The sequence below is a fragment of the Lissotriton helveticus genome, chromosome 8 (assembly GCF_964261635.1).
Source record: "Lissotriton helveticus chromosome 8, aLisHel1.1, whole genome shotgun sequence".
NCBI lineage: Eukaryota > Metazoa > Chordata > Amphibia > Caudata > Salamandridae > Lissotriton > Lissotriton helveticus.
Window position 1 is genome coordinate 1,628,704,174 of NC_136069.1, and position 12,401 is coordinate 1,628,716,574.

General features: G+C 47.3%; 1 protein-coding gene across 5 annotated transcripts in view; it reads left to right on the forward strand.

The window, feature by feature from the left end:
* Positions 1–12,401, forward strand: part of LOC144773575 (uncharacterized) — a 156,192-nt gene that overhangs the window by 88,353 nt on the left and 55,438 nt on the right. For all 5 annotated transcript variants that reach the window (XM_078658691.1, XM_078658694.1, XM_078658693.1 and 2 more), the window contains exons 4-5: positions 2,308–2,858; positions 3,478–3,586. In XM_078658691.1, coding sequence (XP_078514817.1) covers positions 2,308–2,858; positions 3,478–3,586 — 660 coding nt within the window. The remainder of the gene's footprint in view (positions 1–2,307; positions 2,859–3,477; positions 3,587–12,401) is intronic.

Sequence of the window (12,401 nt, forward strand, 5' to 3'; positions counted from 1 at the left end):
CTGTTTCTGCTGAACCCTTCAAAGTGCCTTAGTTGCTCCAGTATCCGCTGTGATTCAGGGCTCATTGACGACCATGTGTGGTAGGAAACTGGGGCAGGTAGGGGAAGAGGATCTGCAGTGGAATGATGGAGACCATCGGCAGGGCAGTCGACTAAACCTTGTACTGAGCTTGTTTGCTGTTATAAACTTAAGAAAAGGGGAAACCAAAATGAAATTATTTTCAGAGCTGGAGATTCAAAGAGACACAACCCTGTACCGCACCCAAAGGCTTGTAGGTAAGTAACCTTTCTTTTAAGAGTGTTATCACTGTAGTTTCAGGGGGGGCATATGGTTCCTCCCTCCTCCATGTGGTGTTATGCTGTAAGATCTCCTCATGGTGGTCCTTGATGGTCTTGGCCATTGTGGCTCTGATGCCTGTAGTCAGTATTTTACATCACTGTGTAGGAAAGTCACATGCATCTTTGGTGAGTGGCATGTACCATACCATGCATGCACTGCTCTGATGTTGGACTGTAACTAACTCTACCTCTTTTGTGATGATCCCACAACTGTTCTCTTCTCTGCCTAATGTTTAACACCCATGGCATTAAGAAATTGTATTGGAGGAAATGCGATGCATTGCCTGAGAGATGGCTAGAAGACAACCTGAACTTTGTTGTGGAGAAATGAATAAAATCTTTTCTAAGGCAATAAAGTTCCTTGCCAGGATGCTTATTGTACACCATCTAATCAATTCCTTAATGTGTTTATTGCACACTAACCAGGCCTTGCGTATCAAAAAGCTGTAACGCAAGGAAGGCAAATCTTTAAGCCAACTAGTCATGTTTCCTGCTGATTAGTACCAATAGAATATGTAGTAAGATTGTTGGGGTAAGAGTTATGAATTCATTCGTCCCGGGGAACGTTTTCTTTGCAAGCAGGCCAGTTAATGAAATCTACTCTGACTCCAGTAAGAACTTCACTGAACTTCTCCTTATTAGATTTGTAAATTATCCGAATGGACGAGGAATGGAGTTCTGATTGATAAATTAGATTAAAAAACTGTTGACCGCTGTGCCGCAGGGAGTGCTGGTAACCGGATCTCCTTTAAAAAATAAAAAAGGAGCTAACAAGTTGGGTGTCACAGATTCTGTCTTGGCACTTTTTGATAGGTATGCAAATACAATACCCCTGCCTATAAATGTCACGATCTTTAGTAATAGTGCAGGTACATCAGCGGATGTTGACAAAGCATGGTCAAAGCCAATGTGATGTCTGCATCCTGAAGAGGATCTCTATGCAAACACCACATGTATAGTGTGACTTCCAGCAGTACAAGGTTGCCAGTAAGCACTCAAAACAGTCCTAGCACAGCCAGCAAGCAGCACATGCAGTGTAAGTAGAGAGGCATAAGTGGCCCCACCGCTCTCCCTGTGCATCCTCAGGCAGCTGCCTGTGGCCAAGTCGCTGATGCCAGCAGGTAGCACCCCCTCTGCTTGTTGCCGGAGGATCAGCTGGTCACGTGATCCTTCCACAGAGAGTCTGTCCTACACACGTTTCACCATAGGCGGCAGCAAACACCGCTGGATGCAAAAGAGCGCGGGCAAGGCTTTTGTTCAAACCAGTTACACGATTGATCACACAATATAGTCAAGCTTTCCTAAACTGCCCTAAGCAGTCAGTGTGGGGTTGGGGTTTTCATATTAAATGAATCTAAAATTACCAAATAATTAGCACGGCAGACATCCTGATCTATTGGAAGTGATTGGCAGTGTCACTTTTAAAAGCGGTGTCAAAACAGCTCATTTGATTTTAGCAAAAAAAGGGCCATCTTTTAAAAATGTTTAGAATTCCAGTCATTGAAAGCTTCCGGCATGCAAAATTGCAGTCTAAATAGACTACAAACTGGCATGTGGTTTATTTTAAGCATTTGCAATATAGGGAGTTAAGAGAGCTGAGGCAAGTAGTGGTCAAGTAGGGAACCAGCAACTCAAAACTCGAGTGTCCTGATTCTAAGCTTGTCTTCATGCCCCACTTGGAACACAAATGTTTGGCCAAGCAGGGTCTATTCTGCCATTTTTTATTAAATCGTTTGATTGCTGGCTTAGAGTCTAGAAAGGATGCTTATGCTTAAGTTAACGTTCTATTAGTTAAAAATTAAATGTATATTTTAATTATGAAAGAGTTTGTTACAAGTTCAGACTGTCTTCAAATTTAAATCTGTCTTACTTTGCTGCAGTAATGTATATTTTAGCACACCCGAGTAATTGTTTCTAGAACTTTTCGTTCTAATACAACAGGAGTCTAGCTGACTTATTTTTTGTTTAGGTGAAGGGCTTATCGACAAGGCCTTAGGAGAGAAGGGCCTAAGCAAAGGTCCAGAAAAGGTGGAGCCACGAGAGGCCTTCCCAAGGAAACAGAACTGTTCTGACCACATATCCGAGAACCACCGTGGATCCGCAGCCATTGCTGAACCAGGAAACCCCACGGACTGTGGCAACGCCACTCTTCTGGCACCACCAATCACACCCAAAGTGGAGCAAATGTGCGCTGCCTGCGCCGAGTGTGGGAAGATTTTCTACAACAAGAGGACTCTGAAGGCGCACCTGCAGGCGCACTCTGGGGAGCGCACCTTCATCTGCAACGTGTGTGGGAAGTGTTTCCGACGGCACGCCTCCCTCCAAATCCATGAGCGCATCCACACCGGCGAGCGCCCCTACCAGTGTGGGCAGTGCGGCAAGAGCTTTATTCAGCGGCAGCACCTGACCACCCACCTGAAGATCCACACCGGAGTACGGGCGTTCCACTGCAGCGACTGCGGCAAGGGCTTCCGCTGGAAGTCTGAGCTCCTCAAGCATGAGCGGGTGCACGAGCAACAGGTAACATGGGAGCATGCATGAACCAGGATTGATTGTTCAAATACAAGGTCAGGGAGGTCAGATGAATCTGAAAATTGATCCCACCCCCCTGCTCGCATTAACTGGTCCAGGGGGTGGGGTAAGGTGGGTCTCACAGTGTGTGAGATAAGCTTGGACTGTTACTGTCTGCACTGTTCATGTTTGTGTTTGTGAAGGTACTTTACACTCTTTATACCTGTACTGTACGGACTGTGTGGATATATGAAAGAATTGTTCACTCTTCATGTCTTTACAATATCATTTGTGTATCCATTTCCCTAATCCTGCCTTTAACTGTTGTGTTTGTGTGCATGTGTCAGTGACACTCCTGCACAGCTTCTGCCTGTGCTGTGTGATAGGTGGTTGCATTGCTCTGTCTAAGCTTCACACGTTTTCTCAGGAACGCTGTGTGTTTTTGTATTTTGTTTGTGAAAGCGTGCATTGTTTCTGGTGATAAATTGGTTCTAAGTGTTAAACACCTGCAGGAACATTTGTATCACATTTGCAGCCAAATGTAAGCAAGCGTTTTCTCTTGAGGAAATTTATTTTTGATGTTTTGAGGCAAGAGCAAGAGTCTAAAAACGTGTGGTGTGTGTTGCAGGCACTTACAACATCGTCCGGTGACTCTGGCACAGACCTCAAGCAAGAGAGGACCGATTCTGAAGAGCATCAGAAAGAAGGTGCTGGAGGGAACTCAGAGGCAGCAGAAGGTAAGGCTGTGAGAGTTCCTTTGTCATAAAGATGTCTTCAGGCATTCTCCCTGGTGAGGTCATGCGCTTGCAGTTAGATAGCATGTTGGTTCTTATGGATTGTTTATATTTTGAGGCAAGAGGTTTGGAGAAGCTCTCTTGTGGTAGGAGATGGTGCTCTGGAGCCTAGGAGTTTGGGCCGAAGAGCGTCCATCTCTGCGGCCAATGTATGTTGTGTGCAATAGTCCTTTCTGGCTACACTGCTGATGGCAGAGGCCTTTTGGTTTCATCAGCATGATGATGATATTTTTGTATTGGTGGGCTCTGTCTTTGTTAAATGGGTGTGGAAACTAGTCATGTCTTGTAAGTGTTGAGAGGTGCCTCCTAACCTGATACTTGAAATGTATGTGGCTGTACAGAGGTTGAAATGGTTGAGCACAGGCTGTATGCTTGGCATGTGCCTGGATGGGTCCTGGTTCGTGTCGTGGGTCTGCCTTTTGGGAGATTTGAAGGATGAGTGAGAAATAAAATGCCTACTGAGTGATACAGACGGCAGCAGCAGGAATTACATGGAGAGAGACATTGGATGAGACTTTGGGTATCATTCATTAGCTCTGCATGGCGTTGGATAGTATAGAAATTGGTGAATTGTGGAGACTTCGTTTTAGAAGGCCTGAACACGATGAGTGTTTGGAAGAAGGCAGTAAACAATTTCTGCTTCTGTATAATTACTCATACTTTGAGGCCAAGGGTAAGAGCAAGAGAAACATTGACCACGTTTAGCCTGCAGAGGTAAAGTGACTTGCTTGAAGGAAGATAATTGCCATTTTAGGCATCATCTCAGTTTGTTAGGAACAATGTGGCAGGTGCGGTATCCCTGTGTGCATTTCTAAGTGTGGGATGATTGGCTGTGGTACAATGGATTGTGCTGGGCACGAGTGCTGTCTGTGACCTGATAGGCTGGAGTAAGAGGCTAGCAGCTAGTGGTTCTGCCAATCTATAACTTGGAATCTATAACTGGTGTAAAAAAGCTGAATGTATACAGCAGCCTGGAGGTCCCCTTGCTACAAAGACAATAAGGACATAGATGTGTGTGACTGTGCATACCTAACTTCGTACTAGTTTTTACTCCATACAGTGTACTTTTCCCAGCTACCAAGATGGACTAGTCTCCACGGCTCCTAGGTGTAGTGATACTCTGGTGTTGGGCATTTACAAGGCTCACCAACACCCCATTGCTAAAAACTTTGCATCATATTTATAACATACCCACTAAATCTCCTCCTATACAGGAAAAGAGTATTTTCTCTTGGAGATTCAGAAATGAAGACCTGGTAGCGTATAGAGCATTTGGGTGCTGGATGGCTGCTTGCCTTAAATGGACAAAAGCACATTGCCTGTGCAGCTTCTGCAGGCCTGCTTTCAATTAAAAGTACAAAAAACAAAAACGGAAAAAAACCTGTAAACTGTTTTTGCTTTTCTTTTAAATATAATTTACAACAATAGACAGGAAGGATATGATGGGAACTACTTTACAGTAATTATGTTATTGTATGCTGCAGTGCTTTGCCAAGAATCTTGAGTTAAACACAGAGGGTGATGGGTTCGGGGGTTACATATAAGGGGCTACTGTTCTCCTGCGAATGTGGGAGTTTGAGGGGGGGGGAGGGTTGTGACTACTAGTTCTGGGGGAGTTGGGATCCATTGGCATGGCCGGCTCGGGGCTCCCTGTTCTGGACCCGGAGTCGCCCATGCCGCGACAGGTACTTCATGGTTTTTTGAGGTATAGGGTGGGGGGTGGAAGGGTGCGGTGGCTGGAGACGAGGCCACTGAGTTGGGACTGTACTTTGATAGTGACTATGATCACATTCATTTGATGGTTAGTTCTGGGGTTCAGGGTGGGACGGGAGTAGCTCGTCGTGTTTTGGGGGTGTTTTGGGGCGGGGGGGTGGGTCTGCACGTGTGTTTTGCTGTGGTGTTCTTTACTGTGCATGATGAGTGGCAATGGCAAGGACACTCTATTGGATGGGTCCCACTGGACTATGGCTGAAGAGACACATAGCCTTCCTGGGGCATCTCTGCGGGTGATCACATGGAATGTCAGGGGGATGCTTGACAAGATTAAGCGAGGTGCAGTGTTGCGATGGGGGAAAAATGAGAGTGCTGACATCTTCTTGCTCCAAGAAACCCACATGATGGGCTCCAAAGTGCTGGGCTTGCAGAGGTTTGGCTACCACCAGGTGTTCCATGCCGGTTTTTCCCGGGGATCTAGGGGTGTGGCCATTCTGATTCATCGCCGGGTGGCATACGTCCATGAGAAACAGTGGGTTGACCCGCAGGGTCGATTTATTTTTGTCAAGGGCATGGTGGGCACTGAATCTGTGGTTTTTGGGAGTGTCTATGCCCCCCCTCCCCTGCAATGGGCCCTGGCTGAGAAACTTTTCACGGTGTGGGAGGACATTCCTGATTCCTTGGCGATGATTGGTGGTGATTGGAACGACGTACTGAATGCGAGTATGGACCGCCAGCGGCGCCGAGATGTGAATGTTGCTGCCCCCCCCCCCCCTGTCCGCACCAGACTGCATGCTTTGACTGAGGGACTGGGTTGGTCGGATGCCTGGAGGCACATGCATCCTACCGCGCGTGAGTATACGTATGTCTCCGCTGTGCATGGCTCCTACTCCAGACTGGACTGTATGTTTGTGCCTAGTGGCTGTCTGTGTAGAGTGAAGAGTGCTGACATCTTGCCTAGGGGTCTGTCCGACCACTCCCCGGTGTCGGTTAGGGTGGAACTCCGCCGACAGCGCCAACCGTTTCGGTGGAGGATGTCCTCGTGGCATCTACAGCAGCCGGCCTACGTGACACACTTACGGGAAGCGCTGGATCTCTATTGGCGAGAGAATCTTGTAGGGGACGTGGATGCCGGGGTGGTGTGGGAAGCCATGAAGCCCACTATCCGTGGAGTGGACATTGCGTGGTGTGCCGCGGCGCGTCGGAAGCGGAGGGAACTGATTACGGACGCGGCCGCGCGGGTGGCAACTTTAGAAGAGCAGAACCGCGTGGGTGGAGGTGAAGCCGGGTTGCGACTCCTTCTTCAGGCTCAACAGGCCTATGCATCCGTCCTACTGGATGAGGCTAGACAGGCGTGGCTGGCTACGCGTAGTAGAATATACCAGTGGGGGGACAAATCATGTACGATGCTTCATAGACTCTGCCAACGCCATCTCCAGCCGCTTACGCTGCCGGGACTCACGTCTGCCGACGGTGGGGTCATTACTGATCCAATCGAACTGGCAGCGAGTTTTGCCGCTTACTTTGCTACCCAATACGCCCCTTGCGACCGCCTGTCCGCTGACGAGGTGATTAAATTTATTGAGGACCTGCCCCCCAAGGCAGTGTCTGAGGAAACTAGGCTGGCATTAGATGAACCCCTTACGGCTGAGGAACTAGGCGATGCCCTGGGACAGCTAAATACTGGAAAGGCCCCTGGTCCGAGTGGCTACCCGAGTGAGTTCTTTAAAAAGTTTCATGTACAGCTGGGGCCCCATTATCACCGCGCGCTTGAGGCTGCGCGTGAACGGGGCTCACTGCCCCAGGACTGGAGGCACGCAGAAATTGTGGTCTTCCAGAAGCCGGGTCGACCCCCGGAGAGGCATGACTCGTATCGTCCCATTTCCTTACTCAATCTTGAGGCTAAAGTTCTGGCCAAAGCTCTGGCGAATCGCTTGTCCCCACATATCACAGATCTTGTACATCCGGATCAGGCCGGGTTTATGCCCCATAGAGCGACGCGACATAACATCAGACGCGCACAGGCGGCGATTGACGCAGTGGGAGCCACGGGAGAGCGAGCGGCTTTGTTGCTTGCGGACATTAATAAGGCCTTTGACTCTGTCAGCTGGACCTACCTCTTTGCGCTATTGCCCCGACTCAATCTAGGCCCGGTTTTCCTGTCCTATATCAGGCTACTATACACTAATATTACGGCCTCGGTGCGGGTTGCAGGGGCAGTGTCGGAGACTTTTCCGATTGGTCGAGGGACACGACAGGGATGCCCACTCTCCCCCTATCTCTTTGCTTTGCTTATGGAGCCACTGGCTGCCTGGGTGCGCATAGATGCGCAAATGCGGGGGTTTGTATGGAATGACAGCTTAACGGATAGAATTGCGCTGTACGCGGACGATGTCCTTTTCTTTCTTACTGATCTGCAGCGCTCGTGACCGCGCGTACTGGAAATTATGCAAATATTTGGGGAAGTCTCAGGTCTCTTTCTGAATCTGCGTAAATCTATCCTCTGGGTGCTGGATGGAAGCGATGTGGCGGATCCTTGGACGCTGGAACTACAAGTGGTTACACACGGCCTGAAATATTTGGGAGTGTTCCTGTCGAGATCGGCAGACGTTGCTTGGGAGCGCAATGTCGTCCCAGTTTGGGATCGAGTACAGTCGGATGTCAAAACTTGGTCTCGGATGCCCCTCTCGATGTTTGGCAGGTCCGCCATTTTTAAGATGGTGGCGCTTCCACGTCTCCTTTACCAGTTGCAGAACCATCCGTATCCGATTGCACCCCAGTGGTTCCGGCAGGTTAATTCGATCTTAGGCCGGTTTCTATGGGCTGGGGGGACGGCCAGAGTGGCACTTCGTACGTGCTTCTTGACCACCTATTGTGGTGGCCTGGCCACCTCGGACCTGTTGTCCTATTACCAGGCCGCACATTTGCTTATCCTGAACGACTGGTGGTATAGCGACAGGGGGGATCCGGCTTATGCCCTGGAACGCTCCTTGATGGGCGACAACCCACTCCACACAGTACTTTACTCGGCCCGCTTGCGGCGGGATCTGCCGAGAGTAACATGCCTTGTTTTTGCCATATGGAGACAGGCCTTGCGCCGCATGGGCTGGTGGGGTCGCCTGACCGCGGAGACGCCGCTATGGCGTAACGGTCTATTACCTGAGTTGTCGGCGTTGACGGGATTCGATGGCTGGGATGCGATAGGGATTTCGCGACTGGGAAATGTGATGTCCGGTACGACGCTCAAGTCCTTTCAGGCACTTAGGGCTGAGTTCGATATGCCCCAATCCCAATTTTTTCGGTATTTACAACTGCGCCATGCATTGTGGCCCAGCATCGCCAACTTAGATTCCCTCCCCGATTTTAGTCCCATCGAGGCGAAAGTCTTTATGGGGGATCTGGGAGAGAAAAAGGTCTCTCGCATCTATCAGACTTTGGTCACTCATTGCTCCTCCACCCTTCTTCCGTTAAAGGCGACTTGGGAAGATGATGTTGGCCCCCTCGATGAAGATGACTGGAGGGAGGCTCTGGAGTCCCCTAGGGGAGCAGCCATTGCTATGCGGCTTAGGCTCATTCAGTTCAAAATTCTCCATAGGGCCTACTTCACCCGTGAACGATTGTGGAGGGCTGGCCTGATTGAGTCCCCGGAATGTTTGCGCTGTGGAAATGCAGTGGGCAGTTTGCTTCATACATTATGGTCATGCCCGAGGCTGGTGGGCTTCTGGAGCGGTGTGTGGGACTGCCTGTCGGAGGTATTGGGTTGGACTCTTCCTCGCACCCATCGCCTAGGCCTGATCCACGTTTTAGAGGGAGTTGGTGGAAATGTATATAAACGGCACTTGCTGCTTCTGGGTCTGGTGGTGGCCAAAAGGGACTTGGCCCGAGCCTGGAAAGATGTGAGGGCCCCCCCCCCTGGGTGCATGGAGGGCCGAACTAGACTTTTGCATGGGCCTGGAACGGCCGATCTTTGAAGCACGCGGTTGCCCCCGCAAACATTTCAAGATATGGAAGAGGTGGGCCGAGTATAGGGGGTTGACTCTTGACCCTCCAGCAGCACTGGAGGAAGACCTCTAGACTTGTGTTGTTGGCTAGTTCTTGCATAATGCTACAAATCTTATTTCATGATGTGACACAGCGGCGAATAATACACACGTGCTAAGGGGTGGGGTGGGACGTTGGGAGGGAGTTGGGAGGAATGGGTAGTTTGGGTTTAAAAAAGGTGGGGGAAGGCATAATAATGTTCCTATATATCTGTCTTTTCTGGATTGCTTAGCTGGACACTTGGTTCTGTACTAAAATGGAGAATTGATGCTTGGTGGTGATCTCCTGATTGTGGGGAGCCACGCATATTTCTTGCTTATTCCTACCAATAAAATTTGTTGTGAAAAAAAAAACACAGAGGGTGATGTGAGGTGTCCTAATGTACCTGAGTGACCCATAGGACGGGTAAGATACTCATGACAGAGACCTGCAATTACAGGGAAATACACTTTCCTCCACCATCTTTCATAACCGCTAAGCTAGGGTACCAAACAGTCCCATCAGGAAGGGAGGAAGATCCTTCACAAAGGGAGAAAGATAAAGGGAAATAATTGTGTGGCATAAAGGAACACCTCCTTGAGGCATCCTGTCTACTTGGGAATCAACTTTAGCATCAGAATCTATGCAGTAGTGCTTTGATAAGCTGGGGAAGTTATGCACAGACCTAGTGAAAGCACAACATAGCTCATCAATTGGATTGGCACATAACATAGTTGCACGGTTCCTTTTCCTCTACATGATCTATAAATGTTGGGTTAACACTGCTCTGTACTTAGAGCTGCAGGTGACACAAGTAATCGCTTTGATTGCTTCAGAAAAGTGTGACTTCTTATGACAGTGATTATTATGAAAACCCATTTTTATCCCACCCATAGAAAAGCGTGGATCTCATGACTTGTCCTAGTGACCTTATAGCCACCAAGAAAGGTAATTTAAGCGATATGAGTTTAGCACATGCATATTAGACTTCCAACACATCCTGGTGGATGGCGTCTTGTTAAAGATTTCTAGAGTCTAAAAGTTGCAGTCTCTTATCTTTTTAACTCAAAGTTAGTTTGCCGTAGTAACATAACCTGGCTAATAGTCTATGATGTGTTAATCCTCCTGACAGGAGGTATATCACTTGTCTTTCAGACTTGCACTTTTTTACAGAGAGATGGGAAGGGAGGCGCATTAGCGCATAAAGTTGTCTGTACACAACCATTATAGGAACCTTTACATTTAAAGGTTAACACCTACTGTGAAATGGCACTGAACTAACATATGACTGGCTCCACAGCCATTTTTTCAACCTTGTTCCTTTTTCTGCCTTGTTGTGTGTGGTAGGGTGTTGGTATGGTAATAATGCATGTTACATGCAAGGCAGCCCTCATTACATATAAACATGACGTCATTTGATTTTAAGCAATGTGTGTAAGTGGCATAGGACCTAGAAAAGCAAACTAATAGTTTGAATGCTCATGTTGACTGTGTTCTGTCGCCATATTTTCTGTGAGATACTCCCATGTTTTTGACACCAATCAAACCAACCGGTCTGAGGAGGCAGACTGATCACTTCTTTGGAACACATGTTGTAACTACAGCTGAAAGCATGAAAGACCTTGTGGAGATCCTTCTTGGAAAGATGAAGAGGATGAAGCATTTGCCTCCGTAACTTCCATATGCTTCTGCAAATGGGAATTCTTTGCATGCTCCTGTGCCGAAACTGGAACCAGTATGAGTGATGCCTCCTCGCTCTGTTAGACACCATTAGAGAAAAGGGTATTTAAGGAACCAGTGTAGAGATTAGATTAGACCAGCGTTTCCCAAACTGCAAGTCACGACCCACTGGTGGGTTGTGAGCCGATTTTCTGTATATTGAGAGCGTCCAAGCAATAAGCAAAGATGCCTTGAAATTCTGCGCTTTAAAGAGGGAGTTCAAATATCAGGCTATGTCTTCGGACAAATTACTGCTTATTCTTTTAACATAGGGATGGGTATTTATTTTTCCTTCTCTGACTGCTGAGTGAGAAGTTTTTAAAGAGAATTATGTGACAATCTTGCAGAAGTACAGGGAGTGTGAAAGAAAAGGAGGTAGAATGTTTCAACACAACAAAATGTAAATACATGTAAATAAACTGTATGCTTTCTGAAGCTAGGTAAACAGAATGCAAAAAAATTATCATTTTTTTAAGTGTGCTGGAAACAGATCTTATTAGGCTCAAAACACATTAAGGCAGTTTACTTAGTGATGCACAAATCATAAATATTCACAGAAACACATTTTCCACACATTATCATTTGTTTGCTATATAGTTTTATCAACAAAAACTGTGGCTGCAAATTAAGTGGCCATGTCAATGGAAATGTGCTGTCTGTAAATGATAATACGCTACTACACGATCCTCCCGTTCCATTTCAAAATAGCCCTGCCTAATGTCAATAAAGGTAGTTCGGTCGCAAACGTTTGCCGTTCTAAAAATTGGGACGTGGTTTTAAAACACTTTGGAAGCACTTGGTTAGACTCATTGACTGGTTGCTGAGAGGAGCTGCTGAAGGCCTCAATTCAGACTGCCCACCCAATGGCTGCATAAGATATGCGTTGAAAACAGTATACGGCTTGGCACAATTAAAGCTGAGTAAATTAATTTGGCCATACATGTTGGGTGGCCGACAACCTTTGAACATAATAATTACGGAATAGCCTAATATTGTAGGGATATGTAATGAAATGTGATGCTTGTTTGCCTGACATTTGAACTGATTTGCATATTGTCTTCTAATTGTTTACAATAATCATGACCATTCTGATGCACATGATTTGTAAACTGATGCTAAATATTAAATTATCTTATAGTTAAAAAAATACCATTTGTTGTGTGTTCATACTGGTTTAGGGATAGAAGCGTGAGGCTCTGCTTTACAATACCCTGCATGTGGGGGATTCTCCAATAGGCTTGTCTGACCCCCAAAAGTCCTTCTGCTTTGTGGCAAACAAGTGGGGCAGTTGGCTTCCTTGAAAACA